The sequence below is a fragment of the Microtus oregoni genome, unplaced genomic scaffold (assembly GCF_018167655.1).
Source record: "Microtus oregoni isolate MIOR12 unplaced genomic scaffold, Mior012 000028F_ref0000031, whole genome shotgun sequence".
In the NCBI taxonomy this organism is placed as follows: domain Eukaryota; kingdom Metazoa; phylum Chordata; class Mammalia; order Rodentia; family Cricetidae; genus Microtus; species Microtus oregoni.
The window spans coordinates 14,626,727-14,652,536 of NW_024543087.1; the positions used below are offsets into that span (position 1 = coordinate 14,626,727).

Below are 25,810 nucleotides of genomic sequence, written 5' to 3' on the forward strand. Positions count from 1 at the left end.
TGTCAGATCCACTTCTTCTCAGCCTGGGCCTCTGCCCATACTCAGGGCCCTGAGGACAAGGCACAGTTTCTGTCCTGCTAAGAGTGGGACAATCAAACCTGCTAGGCTAATAAAAGTAGGGGAAAAACAAGTTCAAGAAGTAGATAGGAACAGTATTTGGTGTATAGCAAAGGCTAGCAGCCAGGCTCTGAAGGAAGAGGAAATGGGTCCAAATGTTTGCATTTATTATAAACAAGGGTGCAGAGCCTGGATGCTCAGAAACACACCAATAGACACAAAGCTAGGGCAGCTGGTGGAACGGCAACCAACAGGGAACACCGAGATGAGGTATTCATGTCTGGGCCAGAGCTACCATCTGGGTCTTCCACCCCCATTTGGTCCAGATAGCCCCTTGGCCCTGGTGTCCCTGTTGCCAGGACAAACTGGACTGTTCTACAGGAGTCAGGTGTCAAGGGAAACAGACTCAGAGGTCAGGAACCAGGGATTTCAATCTCACACCAACTATCACACATCTGGAGACAGAAAACAGGCAAAATGTTTGGCTAAAAGTAAAACAAGATACTGCAGAGAGAAACAGGAGTGTGAGGTGGACAGAGACCCCTTGCCTAGTGGCAGGAGCCAGGCCAGCAAAGGCTGAAAAGTATCCCCACTGAGTAGCAAGTGCACATGGCCCTCTACAGAGTCCCAGGGAAGATACTGAGTAGTTCAGACAACAAGTGGTGGTAGATGAGGCTCTGCCTGCTGTGCTTTGACATCAGGAGCTGACCCATAGCACCGAGCTTCAGCCAGGCCCCTTGTTCTGCCCACCTACCTGCCTCACTGCAAAATGCAGCCAAGCCCTGGGGACAAGCCATGGCCCTGAGCAGCAGCTAGCTGGTTACTCCCCAGAGTAGGACATGTGCCCACAAAAAGCTTACTCTCCAAGTATGACAGGCCATGGTTGGTCACCCTGGGGTGAACTGGGAAATACCTCCCCCCAATGTTTTTAGTTTACTTGAGACTTCAGAAAGTCTAATTTCAAGTGAGGAAGAAAGCAGGTTGGTCCCACCCCACACTGGTAAGGATCTGTGCCTACCTGGTCAGTGTCAGAGGAAGCCACATGTTTAGACAAGGCACACACACCACAGCAGAGAGCTCCACACACCACTCACTCGCACATGACATAATCAAATGGCAGTCAGAGAGGTGGGAGGCAGGCTCAGGGGACGGCCTTTGGGGGCTCCATGTAGGCTGGGTTGTATGGAGGCTGGCTGGCAGAGTAGGGTGTAGCTGAACCTCCTGAAAGTAAAGAGGACACAGGTTAGCTGTGGGGACATTGGGCTGCAATGTAAATGGGCAGGCAAGCTAGCAGGAAGAGACCCTAGGGGCAGAGGCCTGAGATGGGGAGTCATGCAGGGTACCCACAGTGGTACTTACCAGCCAAAGTCTCATGATAGGCTGGTGGCCCCATGGGCTGGGCCAGGTAGGGTGGTGGGTACTGCGTTGGGTAGGGTGCTGCTGACATTCCTGGCTGGGGAGGCATGGGATGATAGCCCTGGTACGTTGGTCCAGGGTAGCTGGGGGCCACACTTGGAGGCTGAGGGTAGGGGGTATGAACCACGGTGGTGGTTGTGGTGTTGGTCACGACAGCTGCAAAGAGAATCCTGATTAGTCAAAACCTTATGGCTCTCTAGGCCAGGAGAGGCCAGGCCTGCCCATCCATCCCTTCAGCTTAGCCCAAACAGGTTCCTGGTCAGCAACCCTTGCCCTCTCTGGGATCAGCATGTTCACGCAGGGAGGGGCACAGGCAGACAAGGTAGGGAAGGGCAAGCTTACGGCGTGGTCGGCGGCACATCTTATACAGGCAGCAACAGGAACAGGTGAAGCATATGATGATGGTGGCAATGAACAACACAAAGATGGTCAGGCCAATGGCGACAGTCGCTCCAAACCTGCCAAAGAGCTCGTTGTAACCACCTTTTACTCCTTCCTATGACCAACGATCCTCACCTCACTGCTCCCAAGGGCACCCTTCTCAGCAACACAGACTCTAAGAGACTTCCCAGTTATGTGGTAGAAATCTGTTTCAGCCCAATTCCTCACACAGGCAGCAGGGATGTAAAGCTCCCCTTCCCCATGTCTGCTCCCTGTATCTTCCTACCTACAACCCTGTCCTCCCCTACCAAGCCAGCAGCTTATGGTTGTCAGGCATATGCCACAAGCCAGGTAGGATGGGATCAGAGTCAAACAGGCTGCCAAGTGCTGAGGAACCCCAGCTCAGCTCACTGCAGGCTGTGTGACATCCAGGGCTGCTCCATGGTTAACTAGCATGGGTCCATCCCGGGGTGGCTAAATGGAGGGAGCAGTACTTTCTGGAAGAAGCTGCCTCCCTGCCCTACCCAGGCACCCACAGAATAGAGGTTGCCCTTTGACAGCAACCGCATAATCTGGAAGTCTATCTCTTCCCCCAAATGGTTCCCGATAGCAGACAAGGCCCCCAGTTATCCTCCCATAGTCCCTGGGCCCACACTGGATCCTAATAACAGACAAATGTTTGCTAACTGCAACAGGCACATTCCAAGTGTGAACTCCAGAACATCTGCCCCTCTGAGGTCAGAGAGGAAGGATGTAGGTGCCACTCCACCCTACATGAGGCTTCCAGCTCACAGCCACAACAGGGCCTCTCAGCCAAGGGACAGACTTAGGGACAGGGCCCCCACACTCCAGGCTTCCAAAACTGGAGCCTTCACCAACCAGAACAAGCATTTAAGACAGGACCAGAAGCACAGGTGTCCCCCTGAGCAGTCAGAGGCAGGAAAGGACGAAAACACATTCACGCAATTGGTGGCATGCAGCAGAAGGGCCAGTGTCTCTCTGCCTCTCTATAGAATGTGCCTCGCTCACCCCATGTTAGCCTCCGCCTTCACACAAGGGGCTCCTGCAGCCCAGGACTTCCCCTCTTTTCATCAGGGGCCACTCAGTTTCAATCTCCTCCCTTTTCAAAGAAAAGGAAATCGAATCTTCTTCTCAGTCTTTCCCAGTCCTGACGTCAGCGGCAGGAAGGACAGATTCACAGGCCCAGTAGCCTCCCTCTTAAAGACACAGCATGAATGACTCAAACACCCTTTACAGCACCAGCAGCCAGAGAGGCACTGAGAAGGGCTGGAGGGGCAGGCAGAGGCCCCAGGTCACTTTCCCAGCCCTGTGTACCCAGGCCTCTAAATGCAGCCTAGCCCCAGCCCTGAGCTAGTCTGTTTGTCTCACCCTCTACCCGCCACCAGCCTGAGCATGCATGGGCAAAGCGGGACCTGCTGGCTCTGGCTGACACACAGGCCGCTGATCCTCCTCTCCCACTCCCTGCCCCTGCCAGGTCTGATCATGTTTCCCTGGTTTTGATGCCAAAGGCTCCCCCAGCCCCGGGAACCACACGATGTTGTTTCTCGTAATCATTAGTGACATGGTGTGTACCCACCTTTCTGTGGGTATAGTCTAAGTATATAGTTAACAACTAAAATCTAGGGTTTGTCTAACCAGAGAGTAAAACTTACAAAAAAGAGCCAATTTCAATCTTGAATTAAAAGTTTAGCTAGGTGTGCTAGCGCCCAGGTAATAGTTGAAGTCTGGAGGCTGTTGAGGCAGATGATGAGTTCTGGGCAAGCCTGAGCTACATAGAGAATTCCAGGCAAGCCTGGATTATACTGAGAAACCCTGTCCCCCAAAAGCCTAAAGAAAAAAAAATAGACAAAATTCCTTGTGGAATCCACCAAGCCAGGTGGGGCCAAGAACTCACCCCTCCCTCTTTATCTCCAATCTAGCCAGCTCACTAAGCATCAAGCTGTTTCTGCCTGTAGGGTCTCTACACATTCACATCTTCCTGCCGGTGGTGGGGGGGGGGGCTCATTCCCAGCTGATTATCCCTGTTCACCTCTCAGACCTTAGCACAGTGTCACCTCCAAGGGGACACATTCCTCAACCACAAAATCACCAGAATCCTTGGCTCCTATAGACAGGTGGAAGATCTCTGATTCTTGAGGCCAGCTTGGTCTATGTATGAGTTTCAGACCAGCCAGGGCTACATAGTGAGATCTGTCTCAAACAACTAGAAAAAAAAAAAGAAAAGAAAAGAAACCAAAGTTGAGCACACTGAGGGAGGGCACATCCTGCACAGGATGTGAGAACTTGGGGCTTGGCAGGTGCAGGTGTGCACCCTTGCGGACCTCTGTGCTGACCTGTGGCTCACAAGGTCAACGGTGGAATATGGGGGCAGGGTCTGCAGACCTCGGGTCCCAGCATCTTTGCTCTGGGGGCTTCTCTGGGCAAGTCATGGCCAGGTAGCAGGGACTGAACCTGTACCATGGACTCCACTCTATGGGATCTGTGCTACAGAGGCGTCACACAGGTGTCCAACGGAGTGTCTCCCTAAGAGCGCTCCCAAGAGAAGTGCCATGGACAGCCCTGTCCCCAGCTTCCTCTGCTGTGCACAGTTCTTGGGCTCCGAAGAATAAGACAAAAAGAAATCCCAGCAACCCATTCTTCCTCCGAGCATTGTCCTCCCGCCCCCCGCAATACTTCTAGCTGTCTCTGCCATAGCCAGAAAGAGCCTTTCCCCACACTGTCAGGCCCCGAGTATCTCTATGGCATTGTTTACACTCATACACTGCTTCCAATTTCATATGCTATGCTGGGTGGCTCCTGCCAACCATGCCATGCTGGTGTGGAGTGCCAATCTCACCCGAATGCAGTCCACGGTGCTTTGGGCCAGCTGCCTTCTTGCTGTCAACCCCAGCCCTCCCTCTTGCTCTCCCTGACACTGTTCCTCAGATACTGCTGTCCCCTAGGTTCCATGCTCTGCATGTTCTTCTCATCTAAACCTTCAAGACAAGGCCCCTCTTCCCCAATCCCACTAACGGGCTGGACCCGTCTCCAGAGCGGAGGCCAAGGAAGCCAGCCCCTCTGTTCTCTCTCTTCTCTTGCTCCTTGCTGGCAGGGAGCTGCTGGACGCCAACAGCCCACCTCCACCCTGGCCTCCTCCCAACGGCTCTGTCCAGGAAGTCACAGCCACTCCCAATGGTTGCCTGCCATGTTGACACATGTGTTTTTTCCCTCAGTGCTTGCTTTGTGGCCTCAGATGATAACAAGATGACAGTTCAGGAAGGGAACATGGAAGCTCATACCTGTAATTCCAGCAATCAGGAAGCTGAGGCAGGAGGATTACACATTCTGGGCTAGTCCAAACGACAAAGTGAGTTCCAGGCTAGCCTGGGCTACAGAGCAAGAGGCTGCTTCAAAACAAACAAACAAAAATGCTAGGGCTACAGCTCAGTTGACAGAATGCTTGCCTGTATAGAGATAAATTATTCTAGTCCGATGATGCCACATGCCTAGAGTGCTAAGACTCACAACTGGGCAGGGGGTCTAGGTCCCCCGCCCCCAGGCTGGCAGCTGGCCTGCCAGTCTCGGAACTCAGACTTGGAAAGTTGCAGGTGTTAGCTTTGTAATCAAGCCCCAGATATTCACTAGATGAGGCTTTGCATTCCGGACCAACAGGACAGGGATCCTAAAGAGCTGGAGACTAACCTATACCAGTCATTTTAGCCTTTTCTCTATGCTGGTGCCCGGATCTGCAGAACCGTCTGTTAAAAACTGCTTTACTTTCCCTAGTCTCTTGAATTTGTTATCATAAAGTAAGGCTCTTGTTTCTCCCACCTACCACATGGGAGGCCCTGGGTTTGACCCGCAGCGCTGCATAAACTTGGGGTGGAGATGAACCCCTGTGATTTAAGCATTGGGGAGGATCAGAAGTTCAAGGTCATCCTCAGCTACATACCCAGTTCATGGTTAGCCTGGGCTACAGGAGACTTTGTCTCAGGGAGGAAGAAAAGGAAGAAAGAAAGATAGGGCAGGAGCCTGATCAAGAAGTGTAGAGCTGGGAGAGTCAGGGGCCTCTGTGAGCGTGAGGGAAGAATTACAGCTGTGCCCCTTCTTCCTACGGAGCCACCCCGATCCTGAGGCTGAGATGCCAGCACAGTGACTGTGAGCCACAAACATGACTGAGCATTTCTGCTGTCTCAGCACCTTGACTCAACATTGTCATACCGGCTGTCACCTCACTGTCACCACCCTTCCACCACCAGCATGGCTATCATTACGTCACCACCATCAACCACCCGACTACCACTGCCTCATTACCTCACAGGACTGTGCCGCCACCAAATGTCACTTCCTCCTCTGTTCCCTCTTTCATCAGGTTCCACTCCATCACTCAGGTCACTATGGACCCCATCCCTGGACCTTCAACTATCCGTCCCCAACCAGGTACCCCCATCATCTCCCTCCCCAGAACACAGAGGAAACCCAGCTCCCTGGAGGTTCAAAGGTCCCAGTGGGAAAACACGGTCACAACATCACTGGGACACCATCCCAATGATTCTGTGTCATTTAGGTATGTAAAGGCCACCCCTAAGACCACCTGATCCCTTGTTACTTCTGCCAGGAAAACAGACCCAGCCAAAAGGCTTTATTTACCCTGACGTGGAGTCATCCTCAAAACTGGATCGAAATCTCAGGGCCGAACCCAGCTGCTCAAGTGCCTCCGTGGTGGTGGAAAATCTGCTAACAGAAAAGAGAAAGTTCCTGAGCAACACACCAGATCCCCATCCGCACACATGACCTTCCAAGAATGAACGGCTACACACCAGAAGAGATCCGTACACTCTTCCCCAACACACCAAAGACAGTCTCCAGGGCACAGTACCTATGAGGCCAGGAAACAGCAGATCTCAAACTTAAGATTTGCAGCATACATACATGACCCTGACCACAACAGGATGGAGGGGGAAACCTAGAGCAGAGGCCTGCATTGCTACAAAGTTAAAAAAACAAATGCAGGGGAAAAAAGACCACTACCAACTCTTTCCACTGGAGACTGAGGCAGGAGGATCACAAGATTGAAGCCAGCCCAGACTGCATGACAAGATGTTTTCTACGGAGGGAATGAAGGGGAGGGAGGAAATGGGAGAAAAGGGGGAGGGAAGAGAGGAAAGGCAACACAGGACGGAATGAAAATGCTTAAGTCAAAATTTAGCAAGCAAGAGCCACGGTGATGCACAGCTGCAACCCCGGCGCTCAGGAGGCAGAGACAGGAGAGTCAGGGGCTAGGGTAAGCCTGTGCGGGAGGAGACCCCATCCCAAACAAAACAGACCATGGGCATCAAACAGCTGAGCTAATTTAGAAGGAAATGAACTTCATTACTAGAATATGTCAAGGACAAAAAACAGTAAGCCAAAGCTGGGCGTGGTGACTCATAACCCCAACATCCAGGAGGCTGAGGCAGGGGTTGTCTAAAATTCGAGCTCCTTTTAGGCTACAGACAGACTGGGGCGGGCGGGGAGAACAAAGCTAGACAGTGTAATACACACTTAGAATCCTAGCACACAGAGGAAGGACGATCAGAACTCGGGATCATCCTTTGCTACTCCGCAAGGTCAAAAGCAGCCTCAACTACACTACAGCAGACCATTAAAAAAACAAAAACAAAAAAGCCACAACTGCAAACACACACACACACACACACACACACACACACACACACACAAAACAACAAAACTCAAGAAAAGTCAGGTGTAGGGTGCATGTCTACACTGGGAGCCTGAGGATGATTTGGAGTTCAAGGGTATTCTGGGCTACATAATAGAACCCTGTCTTCTCTTTCTTTATCCTTTTTTTCTTTTCTTTTCTTTTCTTTCTTTTTTTTTTCGTATTTCAAAACAAGGTTTCTCTGTGTATCTCTGGGTGTCCTGGAACTCACTCTGTAGACCAGGCTGGCCTCAAACTCACAGAGATTTACCTGCTTTTACCTCCCAAGGGCTGGGATTAAAGGCTTGCGTCACTACGCCTGGCTATTCTTTTTTCTTAAAAAATTAATGTTGGAGCTGGAGAGATGGCTTGGTGGTTGAGAGTACTGTTTGTTCTTCTAGGAGACTCAGGTTCAATTCCCAGCACCTGCATGGCAGTGCACAACTGTCTGTCATGGGCTGGAGAGATGGCTCAGTGGTTTAGAGCACTGGTTGCTCTTCCAGAATTTTTACAGTTGTTTATTACATGTACTTACTTTTATGCCTTATATTTTTTAGTAATGAATATTTTTTCCAGCCCGATCACTTTTTCTTTACCAGCACCACCCCCCCCCCACATCCCCTCTTCCTTTTTCTTCAGGAAAGGGCAGGCCTCCCATGTTTATCAGCCAGCCATGGCATATCAAGTTGCAGTAAGACTAGGCCCCTCCTCTCCTATTAAGATTGGATGAGGCAACCCAGCAGGAGGAAAGGGTCCTCAAAGTTTATGTGTATGAGTGTTCTGCATGCATGCATGTCTGTGCACCATATCTGTGTAGTGCCTGTAGAGGTCGGAAGGCCACTGGATCCTCTAGGACCCAAGTTACAGACAGTTGAACACCCATGTGGGTACTGGGAATTGAACCCTGGTCCTCTGAAAGAGCAGTCAACGCTCTTAACTATTGAGCCATCTCATTTCTCCAGCCCCACTTCCCTTCTTTTAAAGCAGAGCAAATGAAACATTACTAAGGAAGCCAGGCGGTGGTGGCGTACACCTTTAGTCCCAGCACTTGGGAGCCAGATGCAGGAGGATCTCTGTGAGTTCAAGGCCAGCCTGGTCTACAGAGTGATTTTTCAGGACAGCCAGGGCCATTACACCGAGAAACCCTGTCTCAAAAAAAAAAAGTAAAATAAAATAAAAAAATAAAAAGAAAGAAGGAAGGAAAGAAAGAAAAAGAAAGGAAGGAAAGAAGGAAGGTAGGAAGGAAGGAAGGAAGTTAGTTTATTAAGGAAAAGAAAAGAACTCCCAAGAGTGGGAGGGATCCAAGAGAGGAACACCACCTCAGACCCTGTTTTTTCTTTTGTTTGTTTTGAGACAGGGTCTCTCTGTTATGTAAACCTGGTTGTCCTGGAACTTGCCATATAGACTAGACAGGCCCTGAACTCACAGAGATCCACCTACCTCTGTCTCCTCCTGAGCACTGGGATTAAAAGTGTGTGCCACCATGCTTGACTATAGACCCTATCTTAAATAATAAAATAAAACCCAGGGTGAAGTCTTCAGAGAGCAGGGGCTAATAGAGGCTGGGAACAGACAGTGGAGATGCGCCTACTACACAAATCCTCTTCCGGCAGCTTCCCAGTTTCTCTGAAGGACATCTGGGAGGCTGAGCATAATTTCCAGAATCTTTGAGAGACCAAGGTAGGAAAAATGAAGTTCCTCCAATCAGGTTAGGTTTTTCCTTTTCTTTTTTCCTTCCTTTTTTTTTTTTTTTTTTTTTTTGGTTTTTTTGAGATAAGGTTTTGCTGTGTTGTGTTATACCTCTGGCTGTCCAGGAACTTACTCTGTAGACCAAGCAGACCTCAAACTCACCAAGGTCTGCCAGCCTCTGCCTCCCAAGTGCTGGAGGCTAAGGGAGTGTGCTGCCACCACCACACTGTTTTCTTACTAAATTTTCATTCCCTCTGGTTTAAAATAAAGGAAGTGGATGTGGAGAGCTGGCTCAGTAGTGTCAGACACATAGCTAAAGACTTCAGGAGCACTAAGAGTAGATACTGCAAATAGAAAGCAAGAGCGATAAAGGGACAACGAAAATATCCACAGGGACCAGGCATAGTGGCGTACACTTTTAATTGCCAAACTCAGGAGGCAGAGGCAGGAGAATCTCTGTGAGCTTGAGGCCAGTCTGGTCTACAAAGCGAGTTCCAGGCCATCCAGGACTGTTGTACAGAGAAACCTGTCTTGAAAAACCAAAGAAAGAAAGAAAAATAAGGGGGCTGGAGAGATGGCTCAGAGGTTAAGAGCATTGCCTGCTCTTCCAAAGGTACTGAGTTCAATTCACAGCAACCACATGGTAGCTCACAACCATCTGTAATGGGGTTTGGTGCCTGATGGGGGAGAGTCTTCTGTTTTGTGTTAATTTCATTGGTTAAATAAAGAGACTGCCCTGGCCCTTTAATAGGACAGAAAATTAGCTAGGCGGAGTAAACAGAACAGAATGCTGGGAGAAAGAAGCTGAGTCAGTGAGTCGCCATGATTCTCCCACTCCAGGCAGACGCAGGTTAAGATCATTCCTGGTAAGCCAGCTCGTGGGCTACACAGATTATTAGAAATGGGTTAGGTCAATATGTAAGAGCTAGCCAATAAGAGGCTGGAACTAATGGGCCAGGCAGTGTTTAAAAGAATACAGTTTCCATGTAATTATTTCGGGGCATAAGCTAGCCATGCGGGCGGCCGGGTGCCAGGGACGCAGCCCACAGCTCCCTATCTCAACAGGTGCCCTCTTCTGGCCTGCAGACATAAAGACAGAATATTGTATACATAATCAATCGATCAATAAATAAATAAATAAATAAATATTTTTAAAAAGAGAAAGAAAACAAACAAAAAAGTGAGATAAAACAAAAAAGGTTCACAGGGCTTTGAGCATGAAATTAGTAGATTCTGATATCAAGGGACAAGACAATGTTATTAAGATTTACTTATTTACTATGTATACAGTGTTCTGCCTGCATCTATGCTTACATGCCAGAAGAGGGCATTACTATAGATGGTTGTGAGCCACCATGTGGCTCCTGGGAATTGAACTCAAGACCTCTAGAACAGTCAGTGCTCCTAACCTCTGAGCCATCTCTCCAGCCCAACAAAACGCACTATTTAAAGAATACACAGAGGGGCAATCTTACCAAATGCAATCTACAGATCCAGTGCAATGCCCATCAAATTCCCAGCAAAATTCTTCAAAGACCTCGAAAGAACGGTACTCAACTTCATATGGAAAAGCAAAAAACCCAGGATAGCCAAAACAATCCTGTACAATAAAAAAACTTCCAGAGGCATCACAATCCCCGACTTCAAACTCTACTACAAAGCTACATAACTGAAAACAGCCTGGTATTGGCATAAGAACAGACAGGAGGACCAATGGAACCGAATAGAAGACCCAGATATTAATCCACACACCTTCGAACACCTGATTTTCGACAAAGAAGCAAAAAATATCAAATGGAAAAAAGAAAGCATATTTAACAAATGGTGCTGGCATAACTGGATATTAACATGTAGAAGAATGAAAATAGATCCATATTTATCACCTTGCACAAAACTCAAGTCCAAATGGATCAAAGACCTCAACATAAAGCCAGCCTTATAGAAGAGAAAGTGGGAAGTACACTTGAACGCTTGGTAGAGGAGACCACTTCCTAAATATAACCCCAGCAGCACAGACACTGAGAGAAACAATTAATAAATGGGACCTCCTGAAACTAAAAAGCTTCTATAAAGCAAAGGACACAGTCAACAAGACAAAATGACAGCCTACAGAATGGGAAAAGATCTTCACTAACCCCACATCAGACAGAGGTCTGATCTCCAAAATATACAAAGAACTCAAGAAATTGGTCATCAAAAGAACACATAATCCAATAAAAAAAAATGGAGTACAGACATAAACAGAGAACTCTCAACAGAGGAATCTAAAATGGCTGAAAGATACTTAAGGAAATGTTCAACATCCTTAGTCATCAGAGAAATGCAAATCAAAACAACTCTGAGATTCCATCTTACAGCTGTAAGAATGGCCAAGATCAAAAACACTGATGACAACTTATGCTGGAGAGGATGTGGGGAAAAGGGAACACTTCTGCATTGCTGGGGGGAATGCAAGCTGGTACAACCCCTTTGGATGTCAGTGTGGCAATTTCTCAGAAAATTAGGAAACAACCTTCCTTAAGACCCAGTAATACCATCCAAAGGATGCTCAATCGTGCCACAAGGACATGTGCTCAACTATGTTCACAGCAGCTTTGTTTGTCATAGCCAGAACCTGGAAACAACATAAATGCCTCTCGACCAAAGAATGGATAAGGAAAATGTGGTACATTTACACAGTAGAGTACTACACAGCAGAAAAAAATAACGACATCTTGAATTTTGCAGGAAAATGGATAGAACTAGAAAACATTATTTTGAGTGGAGTAACCCAGACCCAGAAAGACAATTATCACATGTACTCATTCATAAGTGGTTTTTAAACATAAAGCAAAGAAAACCAGCCTACAAATCACAACCCAGAGAACCTAGACAACAACAATGCGGACACTAAGAGAGACATACATAGATATAATCTACATGGGAAGTAGAAAGTAAAAAAAGACAAGATCTCCTGAATAAATTGGGAGCATGGGGACCTTGGGAGAGGGTTGAAGGGGAGAGGAGAGGCAAGGAGGGGAGCAGAGAAAAATGTAGAGCTCAACAAAAATCAATTAAAAAAAAAGAGAGAGAATACACAGAGGAAGCCGGGTGGTGGTAGCGCACACCTTTAATCCCAGCACTTGAGAGGCAGAGGCAGGCAGATTTCTGTGAATTTGAGGCCAGCCTGATCTTTAAAAGCTAGTTCCAGGACAGGCCCCAAAGCTACAGAGAAACCGTGTCTCGAAAAAACCAATACACAGAATACACAGAGGCCAGTGAGACAGCTGTAGCCGCCAAGCTGCCTTGGAGGTTCAATAGCATGGTGGAGGGAAGAACTGGCTGCTAAAAGTCGTCCTCTGACTTCTACACATGCATTAGGCATTTGTGTGCCCATGTACATAAAAAACAAATTAATTTTTAGCCGGGCAGTGACGGCGCATGCCTTTAATCCCAGCACTCGGGAAGCAGAGGCAGGTGGATCTTTGAGGCCAACTTGATCGACAAGAGCTAGTTTCAGGTCATGCTCCAAACCTACAAAAAAACCCTGTCTCGAAAAAATAAAAAAAAATAATTTTTAAAGTGTTTAAAGAATAGACACAGGCCGGGCGGTGGTGGCGCATGCCTTTAATCCCAGCACTCGGGAGGCAGAGGCAGGCGGATCTCTGTGAGTTCGAGACCAGCCTGGTCTACAAGAGTTAGTTCTAGGACAGGCTCCAAAACCACAGAGAAACCCTGTCTCAAAAAAAAAAAAAAAAAAAGAAAAAGAAAGAAAGAAAGAAAGAAAAAAGAATAGACACAGGACCAGGCAGTGGTGACGCATGCCTTTAATCCCAGCACTCAGGAGGCAGAGGCAGGTGGATCTCTAAATTTGAGGCCAGCCTGGTCTACAGAATGAGTTCCAGAACAGACAGGCCTCACAGAGGAACCCTGTCTCCAAAAACCAAGAAAGAATAAACAATAAACACTGGCTAGAAGAAGCTACGATTGGGCCAATGAGATGGCTCAGAGGTAAAGACTTGCTGACAGTTAGAGGCTGCTCTCCACATGCTGTGCACAGCACACATACACATACCAAAAGTCATAAGCAAAATGTAATAGGAAGAATAAACGGAAACTACCAGGAAGAACTTAAGGCGAGGTTAAAGACTTAGCAACTCTGAGACAGCGGAAGCGGTTGCTAAGCAAATGTGGAAACCCGGTGACTGCCCTGACTGCACGGGAAATGCAAGAGAAAGCAGAATCAAAGATGGGGTTTCAAAGGAAGAAATCAAAATGTCAGGAAAAACAAGAGTGTAGCTCAGAGGTTTGATCCCCGCACCAAAAAAGAAGAAAAGACGTGGAAAATTCTCAGCCTACTTATATTGTAGGCAATAAGACTGCAGTCCAAAGCCCACCTGATATGGAGATTAGAACGGGGGTACACCAGGTTAGCCCAGCAGAGATGCTGCCAGTGGAACTGAAGGAGGCAGAGACCAGGGTGTGAGGGACACCGCAGGACTCAGCTCCCACAGGACCTGACCGTAGTGCTATGACATTGTGTGCCACTCTCCAGGACAAAGAGAAGTCCTCAACAGCAATCTAGAGCCCGTGGAAGCTGCATGGCCTAGGCGGGAGGGTGCAATGCACAGGCTTGTCACAGCCGGTCTGCCGGAGACCATTCTCAAGCCTTAAAGCCTACTGGTGGTCCTGACTTGGCGCACATCTTTGGAGGCAGAGGCAGGCGGATCTCTGTGAGTCTGAGGCCAGCCTGGTCTACATAGAGAGTTCCAGGTAAACTAGAGCTACATAGTGAGACCCTGCCTCACAAATTCAAAATAATAAATGCAGGATCTAGAGAAATAGCTCAGTGCTGAAAAGCATTTGCTGTTTTTACACAGGACCCAGGATTGGTTCCCAGGCCCTATATGGTGGCTCACAACTGTGGCTTTCTACTCTGGTGCCAGGAGAACCGACACCCATTTCTGTACTCTTTCATCACTGTACATACATACATACATACATACAGGGAAATGCATACATGCATGCAAAAATACTCACACATATAAAAAAATAAATCTTATATAAATAAATACTGTGGACAGTGCCTGAGAACCAGCATCTGAGGTCTCCTCCAGTCTCCACACACACTTGAGGTACATCTGCACACATCCTCTCAGCATCTGAGGTCTCCTGCAGTCTCCACACACACTTCAGGTACATGTGCTCACACACATGCCCACATTCTCTCTTTCTGTCTCTCTCTTTAACAGAGTTTGCCTTGATAAGTTTGGGGCTTTTATTTGTTTTATGTATATGAGTGCTCTATCTTCATGTACAACTTTGTGCCAGCAGAGGGCACCAGATCTCATGACAGATGGTTGTGAGCCACCACGTGGCTGCTAGGAATTGAACTCAGGACCTCTGGAAGAGCAACCAGTCTGTGCTTTTAACCAATGAGTCATCTCTCCAGCCCCTCGTCCCCCCCAATCAGGGGGCTTTCTTGCTGGGAACTGTTACTTCTTACAAGTCTTCCCCAAGTAAATATTTAAAGAGACAAATAGCGGCTAGTGAATCAGTCGGTCAGCACATGGTGCTGATAAATCAATTAATGCAAAGGTGTTCTGAAAACATACGCTGCCGAGTGGCTAAGCTGAACTAGTTAACACATGCATTACCTCACACACTCGGCATTTTCTGTGAGAAGAACATGTAAAAAGTCTATTATCTTCCCAAGCATGACAGTGAATGCTTATAATCCCAACATTCAGGAGGCTGAGGCAGGAGAATTGCCTAGAAGTTCAAGACTACCATCAGCTACATAGTGAGTTCAATGCCAACCTGCACTGACCATCTTCAAAAAAAGGGGGACACCCCCAAAAAGTCAACAGCATTAACAAAAAAAGCTACCATATATAATATCTCAATTAAAAGATTTACAAATCAGGGGTGGAGGAAAGGCTCAGTGGTTAGGACCACTTGCTGCTCTTGCAGAGGGCCTGGGTTTTATTCTCACCCCACAGAGCAGCTCACAACTCCACAGTAATCCAATGACCTCTCCTGGCCTCCACAGGCACCAGGCACACAGGTGGTGCACAGACATGCAAGCAAAATACTTATGCATATAAAAATAAATAAAATAGAATACAATGATAACCAAAGAACCTTGATTCACAATTACATCTATTTCTTTCAAATACATATTTTTTAAAAGAAACCTATTTTGGAGCTGATCTTCAGAGGTAGGCATGTGCGCATGCGTGTGCACACACATGCATAAAGAAAATCAAAGCTGGGGCTGGAGGAATGGCTAAGTACTGACTGCTTTTCCAGAAGACCAGGGCTCAATTCACAACACTCACACGGTGGTTCACAGCAGTCTGTGGCCCCAATCCTAGGGGATCCGAGGCCCTCTTCTGGCATCCAAGGGCACTGCATATCATGTAATACAGACATACATGTAGGCAAAACACCCATACACATAAAGTGAAAGAAAAAGTCGAAGTTATACAAAAGTTAAGGTAACAGCTACTATTTGGGGGTTGAGAGAGAATCAAAGAGTGGGCTTAAGAAGCCTCTGAGTTGTTCTAAAGACTAGCCTCGATCCAATGATAGATTACAGGGTTGCACGTTTATTTTGTACATATTATATTACGTACAATACAACCATATAAAAACTTCAGTCATGGAGCTGGAAAGATGACTCTGGCTAAGAGCACTGACTGCTCTTCCAGAGGTCCTGAGTTCGATTCCCAGCAACCACATGGTGGCTCACAACCATCTGCAATGAGGTTTGGCGCCATCTTCTGGCATACATGCAGCAGAACACTGTACACATAATAAGTAAATCTTTTTCTTTCTTTCTAGCCTTGGCTGTCCTGGAACCCACAGAGATCTGCCGGTCTCTGCCTCCCGAGTCAAGTGCTGAAATTAAAGGAATGCACCACCACTGCCTAGCATAAATAAATCTTAGAAACAAAACAAAAAAAAAACTTCAGTCAGGCAATGGTGGCACACACCTTTAACCCCAACACTCAGTAGGCAGAGGCAGATAAGTCTCTGAATTTGAGGCCAGACTGGTCTGCAAAGTTTCAGGACAGCCAGGGCTACACAGAGAAACCCTGTCTTGAAAAAAACAAATAACAACAACACCATCTCCCCTGAAAAAAAAAATTAACAAAAACCTCAATGAAAATCTAGCATGGTGGTGCACATCTTTAACGCCAGTATTCAGGAGGCAAGAGGATCATCGCAAATTTTAGCCCACCTTGGTCTACAAAGTAAGTGTCAGGCCAGTGACAGGTATATACAGCAAGACTCTGTCTCAAACAAACAAAGGGGCGGTGAGGGAAAAGAACAGATGGTTGTAAGCTGTCCTCTGACTTCCACAGATGACCTGTAGCACCCGTCCACCCATCCACATGTGCGCGTGCGCACACACACACCTTTAATTTGAGCACTAGGGAGGCAGAGACAGGTGGATCTCTGTGAGTTTGAGGTCAGCCTCGTCTACAAGAGCTAGTTCCAGGACAGGCTCCAAAGCTACAGAGAAACCCTGTCTCGATAAACTAAAAGAAAAAAACAAAACCAGAATTGTGTGATCTGAGCCGTTATAAAACAGTATCCAGACAGCAGGAAACAGATGAAAGCAGGAGAGAGGCTGAGAGTCCTGGACCCTGGAGGACACACAGTACATGTCTCCTGGAGTTCCAGGGAGAAAGGAGAAGGGCAAGAGCAGTGTTTCAATATGGCAGACGCTGTCCAGAGCTAGTGAGACAAGCTAGCCACAGATTTCGGGAGTTCAACAATCCACACAAATAAAGAGAAATCTGTAAGCCAGGCAAGGTGGTGCAGGCCTTTAATGCCAACACTAAGCAGGCAAAGGCAGGCAGATTACCACAAATCAGAGGCTAGCCTGGTCTACACGAGTTCCAAGCCAGTCAGGGAATACAAGAGAAATCCTGTCTGAAAAAAATATGTAAAGGAAGGCTAAAACTGGGCAAACATGAAGTTCAGGAGTGTGTTCAAGGCCCTGTATTGGCTTCCTAGCACCACAAAAGAAAAATAATCCCTTACCCTTCTATTTCTTTAGAGATTAAAATGAAAATTAAAATGATTTTCAAGCATATGTCTCAATGGAAAGATGAGAAACTGAGAGGCAGTGCAATGGGATTTCTATATGCCAAGAGAGAAAAGGCCACCAACCTAAGTTAATATATTTTGATGTTTTAATTTTACATTTAGCATGGACACACATGCAGAGGTCAGAGGACAATTTTCAGGAGTCAGTCCTTTCCTTCCACAGTGTGGGTCCCAGGGACTGAACTCAGGTTGTCAGGCTTGGTGGCAAGCACCTTGACCCACTGAATCATTTCAACAGCCCATTATAAAATATTACTTTAGGGGCTGCAGAGATGGCTCAGCAGTTAAGAGCACTGGCTGCTCTTCCAGAGGACCTGGGTTCGATTCCCAGCACCACAATGGTTCACAACTGTGTGCTAACTCCAGTTTCAAGGAACCCAGTAATGTCTTCTTCTGCCTTCCACAGACACCAGGTGTGCAGGTGACAGACATGCATGTAGGCAAAATACTCAGACACAAGAAATAAAAATAAAGGCCGGGCGGTGGTGGCGCACGCCTTTAATCCCAGCACTGGGGAGGCAGAGGCAGGCGGATCTCTGTGAGTCCAGCCTGGTCTACAAGACCTAGTTCCAGGACAGGCTCCAAAACCACAGAGAAACCCTGTCTCGAAAAACCAAAAAAAAAAAAAAAAAAAAAAATAAGTAAAAGACTGTTTTAGAATGAGATACACATTATTTACCACATTAAGAGAATAAAAGCAGAAAGCCCACGACAATATCAGAAAACAGTAGAAAAGCATCTCACAAAATTCAAATTCCTCCATCTTTAAAACTCCAGGAAAAGTAGAACTAACAAGGAACTTCTTCAACATGAAACAGGATACCTCCAAAAAACTAGCATTCAACCCCTAAAACTGGAAACAAAACATGGATATAAGGCTGGAGAGACGGCTCAGCACTGATGAACACTTGCTCCTCGTGCAGACTAGAGTTCTGTTCCCAGCACCCCTACAGCAGTCCATAACTAGCTGTAACTTCCTCTCCAGAATACCCGACAGCCTCTTCTGACCTCTGAGGGCACCATACACATACGGTACACATATGTACATGCATATAAAAGTAAAAAAAAAATTTAAAGACATGGCTATCTACATCTCTCCAATGCAATAAGGCAAGAAAAAGAAATAAAGTAATAAGATTGTAAAAGAAGCAAAATAAAGAGAATAAAGCCAAACAGAAATAATACAAGAAATTTAAATGTACAAAACAAGAAACTAACAGAAAGCTAAATAAAAAGGCAAATATAATTTCATAATATTAACAACTACAATACATGTGATGGCCCTTTTTGAGGTGCTACCAACGGAACCCAGGGCCCAGTGTACTACTGAGCTCCATCCTAGGTGATCTGTGACATCTAAATGGAGTAAATGCACCTTCTTTCTAAAAAGTGACTGTTTGGGTCTGGCTTACCTCACTCAGGATAGTGTTTTCTATTTCCATCCATTTGTATGCAAAATTCAAGAAGTCCTTGTTTTTTACTGCTGAGTAATACTCTAATATGTATATATTCCATACTTTCTTCATCCATTCTTCCATTGAAGGGCATCTAGGTTGTTTCCAGGTTCTGGCTATTACAAACAATGCTGCCATGAACATAGTTGAGCATATACTTTTGTTGTATGATAGGGCCTCTCTTGGGTATATTCCCAAGAGTGGTATTGCTGGATCCAGGGGTAGGTTGATCCCGAATTTCCTGAGAAACCGCCACACTGCTTTCCAGAGTGGTTGCACAAGTTTGCATTCATGAGATGTACTCACTCATATTTGGTTTCTAGCCATAAATAAAGGACATTGAGCTTATAATTCACGTTCCTAGAGAAGCTAAATAAGAAGGTGAATCCAAAGACAAACACATAGGCATCCTCATGAATATTAACCTTCATCAGGCAATGAAAGGAGACAGAGACAGAGACCCACACTGGAGCACCGGACAGAAATCTCAAGGTCCAAATCAGGAGCAGGAGGAGACGGAGCACGAGCAAGGAACTCAGGACCACGAGGGGTGCACCCACACACTGAGACAATGGGGATGTTCTATCGGGAACTCACCAAGGCCAGCTGGCCTAGGTCTGAAAAAGCATGGGATAAATCCGGACTAGCTGAACATAGTGGACAATGAGGAATACTGAGAACTCAAGAACAATCGCAGTTGGTTTTTGATCCTACTGCACGTACTGGCTTTGGGGGAGCCTAGGCAGTTTGGATGCTCACTTTAGGAGACCTGGATAGAGGTGGGCAGTCCTTGGGCTTCCCACAGGTCAGGGAACCCTGATTGCTCTTCGAGCAGATGAGGGAGGGGGACTTGATCGGGGGAGGGGGAGGGAAATGGGAAGCGGGTGCGGGGAGGAGACAGAAATCCTAAATAAATAAATTAATTAAAAAATAAATAAATAAAGATGTGAACAGTGTTTCCAAAAAAAAAAAAAGTGACTGTATGCTGGGTTTAATGCATGTACCATAATATCTACTACTTAGTAATCTCAGATGGGAAGGTTGTGTGAAACCAATCTGGGTAACACAGCAAGATCTTGTGTCAAAAAAAAAATGTCAAAAGAGGACTAGAAAGATGGCTCAGCCGTTAAGAGCACTGGCTGTTCTTCCAGAGGATCCAGGTTTGATTCCCAGCACCCACACGGCAGCTCACAACTGTTTGTAATGTAACTCCAGTTCCAGGGGACTCTGGGTTTTAAGGGCACTATCCACACGCGATGCACAGAAATACATGCGGGCAAAGCACCCATATACAGGATATAAAAAGAACATGAAAATGATGGGGTAGAGATGCAGTTAAGCTGGTAGAGTACTTGCTGCCAGGTACAGGCACTGGGTTCAACCCTCAACCCTGCATCACTCCAGATGGAGTCGGGCACTCCTGTAGCCCTAGCACTCCTGAGGCAGAGACAAAAGAATCACAAGTCCTTGGCTACATTCAGCATTCAAAGCCAGCTTGGGGGTGGGGGGGAGAATGATGGTTAAAAAGTTTACAAAACTTTAAGCTCCCTCAGAACTTTTGCCAGTGTGGAGGAAAATAAAAAAGAACTTACAAAAACAAAAACAAAACCAGCTTGGGCTATATGAGACCCTATCTTAAAATAAGTTTTTAAGTTGGGCAGTGTTATTACATGCCTTTAATCCCAGCATTGCGGAGGGGCAGAGATAGGTGGATCTCTGAGTTCGAGACCAGCCTGGTCTACAGAAGGAATTCCAGAACAGCCAGGGCTACACAGAGAAACACTGTCTCAAAAAAACAAAACAAAAAGTTTTTTTTTAAAAAAAAAAAAAGGTTAATAAAAACTAACTAATGAAAAATTTAAATACAATATCTTTAAGTTAAGCATGGTGACATACACCTTTAAACCCAGCTCTCAAGACTCAGAGGCAGGTGGAGCTCTGTGAATTTGAGGCCAGCCAGGGCTATATTGTGAGACCCTCTCTCTCAAAAAAAAAAAAAGACATCTATAAACTATAAGGACAAGTAATGGTTATTCTTAGTGACCATGTGGCATTTCTGGGACATCTGGCAGTCCCATGCAAGTCTCCAAGAATGTCTTACAAATTCCTGAAGAGCAGGAGGAAGGGGTACAAGGACCTCACTGCCGCACTTCTGATGTCAGCAGCTTTGGGCTCACACCAGAGAAGGTCACAGCAGTGACAATTGCTGTGGGATAAATGCTGTAAAGCTGTGTCTCTGCCTGTGGCACCTTCTGATTGGTTTAACAAAAGCTGAATTAGGTGGGCAGGAGAGGATAGGCAGGACCCCTGGGAAGAGAAAAAAATTGGGAGGAGCAACCTAGGTGCTCGGATTCCCTCAACGGACCCCAAGCAAGTCGGATGTGCTGTACTGCAGGAAGGTAAAAGCCACACAGCAGAATGTAGCTTAAAAATATGTGTTAATTAAGTTATAAGAGCTAGTTAAGACAAGCCTAAGCTGGGGGCTGGAGAGATGGCTCAGTGGTTAAGAGCACTGGTTCCTCTTCCAGAGGTCCCAAGTTCAATTCCCAGCAACCACATGGTGGCTTACAACCATCTGTAATAAGACCTGGCGCCCTCTTCTGGCATGCATACATGGAGGCAGAATGTTGTATACATAAAATAAATAAATCTTAAAAAAGAAAGAAAGAAAGACAAGCCTAAGCTAAAGGCAAGCTTTCATAACTAATAATAAGTCTCAGTGTCACTGTTGGAGGACTGGCGGTCCCAAAGAAAGCCGGACAAGACCTACTATAGACAACTGTCTTATGAACACTGTCCTGAGCTCACAAAGGGCATTCATTGGAACACCCCCAAAAAGTGCCCATAAAATAATAATAAACTTTTTAAGAATACAAACAAAAGAATATACCTCAGACACAGACTAGGATGCCCATGGGATGGGAGGGGAACAGAATGGCCATGAGAAACTGAAGCGAAGACAGATGGTGCGGTCTGGACTTGTGCAAAACAGTGACAAGCTAGGAGCTACGTATGACACTATGACTCTAAATCTGCGGCCAAGGCCAAGGAGAAACACAACCTGATGATGTGCGGCACATCTGGGTCCTCACCAATGACAGCAGCCTATACCAAAGATGGAATAGAAACACATCTGCTTGGCCGGGAGGACACAGCCAAGCTCACCCTGTGCTCACCCTGTGCCCTGCATAGCACACACATAACCACAGCACACACACAGCGTGGGGCACGCTCATAACCTACCCCGAGGACCTGCAGGTCAAAGTACACACTCAGAGCCAAAGCCAGCTGAGGCCATTGGGCCCAGCAAAAGGCTGAGGGAAACAGAACCCTTGAGGGTGGGGGGGTGGGGAGCGTGGCAGAGTGGAATAGCTCTAGGTAAGGAGCCCTAGAACAGGGCCCTCACACACTCTGGTTCAATGCTGAGCCCTCTGTCTTGAGAGGCCAAAGGGGCAGGGCACATTCCAGGGCTCAGACCGGGGCTCCTCCCCCTCTGCCTCCCCCTCCTTGCACCCACCTGGCCTCGGACTTGGTACACACATCCTCACTCCACTGGACTTTCTTCAGCTCATCAGAGCAGCAATATTGGCTGGAACAGGAGCCGCAGCAGAAATCAGGACAGGATTCTGGGATCAGGTCATCTTCGTCAACAGGCCTGCATAGCTCACCATGGGCTGAAGCAGAGAAACAAGCCTGTTCCCCTTGTCCCATAGGCCAGGTCTCATCCACACCCCAGCCAACGACAGTGATTTCCCCAGTGCAGCTACCAGGCAAGCTTTAGGCCACCCCAGGAGACCAGCCACCTACCAAGCCTCCACCCTCTCCTTGTGGCCACACCAAGGTGCATCAAAAGATGCCCTCTGTCCCTTAGCAGTTCCTTGGTTTCCTGGTAGAAAACTTACTTTTCTACTTGTAAGTCTGACGGGACTACTTGCTGCTCTCAGAATCCCCCTTGATTAAGACCTCAAGGCAGAGTATCAACTGCAAAGGCCCTAGGCGATTTCCCTTTCCACTTCAGGGGACACTCCACTCCACCTTCAAGGCCTTATTCCAGGCGACCTCCCAGAAGCTGCCAAGGTGAATAGAAACACACCTGCAGGCACAGGACTGTCCAATATTTAATCCTTATTACCTCCATAGCAGCCTCACCTGCTGGGCACAAATGCACACACGCACAGAGACAGAGAGAGAGAGACAGAGACAGAGACAAACATGAGGAGGGGAGTAGAGGGGAGGAGAGCAGGGAGGGATGGAGAGAGGCCTAAATCTCATAGCGCACACTACCAGCAGGCTGAATCCTAACCCCTGCACAAGTATCCGGAAAGTACTCATCTCTAGGACAGGCATACAGCAGGCATCAGGACATTTTTGTGCTCTCAGTGGCACCAGGCGACACCCTGTAGCCCTCACAAAGCTCTCAGCCTAAGGGCAAGTGGTACCCTTGCAAATATCAACAAACAAAGTCATGCTGAGGAATATGGGGAAGGGCACAGGGCTTTGGCTACTCACAAGCTTTGCAACACTCTAGGAAGATGCCACACACATGTCCCTGTGTGTCATCAGGCTACACTAGCAGACCTGGAGCCCACACACAGGAGACCCCCACATGCAACCCAGAGCGTCAAGGCTCATCAGATGCTCTCTGTGGACAATCACTCAAGCACTGGTCTGGATACAGTCTTGGTCCAGCACATGGACCATGGTGGAAACGCCCAGCCAGAGCAGTAGAGCATGCACCCTGGGGCTGTCAGGAGGAGCCCCGAGGGCACAGGCACTATGAGACTCGGAGGAAAGGTAACTTGGAAGTAAGGAAGGCTGCGTTTCGGTAGCACCATACAGAACCTTGCTCTGGGCAAAACTGTAGAATGGGTATTTCTGACCCTTGCAAGCCCAGTTCAGCCACTGGCCACCGGAAAGTGAGAACAGCCACAGCCACAAGCCAGGCTGTGCCTGAGTCAGGCTGAACAGACTACACACCAGTGAGACTTTCTTTTATGGCAGGGTCCTACTATGTGGCCCTGACAGGCCTGAAAACTCACAACCTAGACCAGACTGGCCTCAAACTCACAGGGATCCTCCCGCCTCTGCCTTCGGAGTGCTGAGACTAAAGACAAGTATCATCTTCTGGTGCTCACACCCGAGGGTCTTTCAGGCTGGGTCCCAGGCACAAATGCTATTCTCAACTCCAGACACCGAGCAAAACTTTCTAGACTGGAGACCCATCCTCCCACAGGCTCACTCCAGGGGTAGGCTGACTACTCTTCCTTCTCATCTCCCCACCCCAGATCCTCCAAACTCATGTCAGCTTTCAGGAAACACAGTTCCTTTCCTCTAGGAAGTCAGCATCCCACGGAATCATTAGCTCCCCATGGCTGGGCTGGGGGCTGTTCCAATTCCCATCCCAACAGGTCCCCAGCCTACCCTCCCACCGGAGTCATCCCTCAGGGATGACAAGGGAAAGCGGCGTTTCCTCCCCGTAAGAGGCCAGACTCAGGGCCCAGCTTCTCCAGGAAAACAAGGTCTGTAGAGGCAGCGGATGGAGGGCTGCCAGCCAGGAAGCAGGCTGCAAGGGACAACCTCTGCAGGAAGGGCCAGGCCTCCCTGAGGTCCTCCTACCTGGAGCTAACTAACCCCAGGCGGGGAATCCTGCTCCAGCCCTGGAACATGTAGGGCCTACCCACTATGAGGACAAAATAAAGGTGGCAGTTTTGCGGGGCACTATCAGTTCAGGAGGGTAGGGATGACAGGATGAAGTCAGTGATGGGATTTGCAGACGCCCCCTCTGTTATCAGGAGCCAAGTCGAAGCACTCCAGGGCTGGTGCTTTCTGGCTCGTTCCATAGACAACTCAGGGAAGTGTCCGACCCGACCCAGTCCCTGGGCAGCGCACACCGCCCCCTTCTCCCAAGCTCACCACCCGGAGGCGGCGGCAGCAACAGCAGCAGCAGCAACAGGGTCCGCGGAGCGGGCGCCGGGTCAGCCATGGCGAGACAGACAGACGGGCGGACAGACGGACCAAGCACACCGCCGCGGTACAGCGGCAACCTCAACGACCCGAGCGGCCCTAGCCTCCTTGCCCCGCCCCGGCCGGTTCCCGGAACCCCCGCCCCAGAAGGAGGAGGAGGAGGTGGGAGGAAAGAGGAGGAGGTGGGAGGGAAGGGAAGCGGCCACCCCTCCCAGTCTGGCTGCTGCTCTCCCGCCCCCCGTCGGCGAAATCTGGAGACAGGTTTTTTCCCAGGATTGGTACACCCAAGTTGCTTTCTGCTCACGGGAAACTTTTGTGGGGAGACCCCCCCTTCTTGCAGCTGACTTAAGGGGCTGGGACAGGATCTCCGTGGCAACGTTATCCCAACACTTGAGCGCCAGCTGTGTACAGCTGTATGTATACTCGTCCCAACTTTGCATTTAGGGAATCTGCGATTTTCTCGCTGGCTGAAGCCTCACACAGATTCACGATTCACCTGAGGACCATGAGGAGTGATGCGGGGGTGGGGGGAATAGTACTCAACAGATTCAAGTTCCTTCTAGAAGATTTCCAGAACCTTAGTCTGATGACATCCCTGAGATGACAGACACATCCATATAACCCCCCACTCTCCTCATCCCCCTCTAACCCCCCCCCAAGCCCCCGCCCAGGAAGCTGCTCACTCTTGCCCAGGGGGCCAATCCTGAGGGTAAGAGCTAACAGCTCTAAGGGCACATACAGGCCACCTCCTGACAAAGTTCTGACAGGCTGCCTTTTCCCCTCAGTGTGGGGCAAAGTTCCTAGTGCGGCCTGGAAAGGGAGGTATGGTGTTCTTGTACTGCCCAGAACCTGGAACAGCTAGTATTTCCTCCTCAAGGCTGAACCCACGAACCGTCTGCAGTGGACCACTTGAGACAGTATGTACTCAGCACTGTGCAACGATCAAGCCCTAAGGAGAGTGGGGGGGGGGGGCTCCCCTCCCCCAGCCATCCTGCCTGCCTATAGGATTAGAGGGAGCCAGAAAAGGAAGCAACACAAACCCATAAGG

The 25,810-nt window shown here is 48.1% G+C and overlaps 1 protein-coding gene across 2 annotated transcripts; it reads right to left on the reverse strand.

Moving 5' to 3' along the window:
- Window positions 1-171: 171 nt before the first annotated feature.
- Window positions 172-24,888, reverse strand: Shisa5 (shisa family member 5). 2 transcript variants are annotated; one of them, XM_041677172.1, is made up of 6 exons: window positions 24,712-24,888; window positions 22,316-22,472; window positions 6,505-6,588; window positions 1,816-1,931; window positions 1,417-1,629; window positions 172-1,278 (listed from the first exon to the last, which is right to left on the reverse strand). In XM_041677172.1, the coding sequence occupies exons 1-6, from the start codon at window positions 24,779-24,781 to the stop codon at window positions 1,199-1,201; spliced, it is 720 nt and encodes a 239-aa protein (XP_041533106.1). In that variant the 5' UTR covers window positions 24,782-24,888; the 3' UTR covers window positions 172-1,198. The 2 variants fall into 2 exon arrangements, with proteins under 2 accessions (XP_041533106.1, XP_041533107.1); XM_041677173.1 differs by lacking the exons at window positions 6,505-6,588; window positions 22,316-22,472; window positions 24,712-24,888 and adding an exon at window positions 2,884-3,038 and having other exon boundaries at window positions 173-1,278.
- Between the last annotated feature and the right edge of the window lie 922 nt (window positions 24,889-25,810).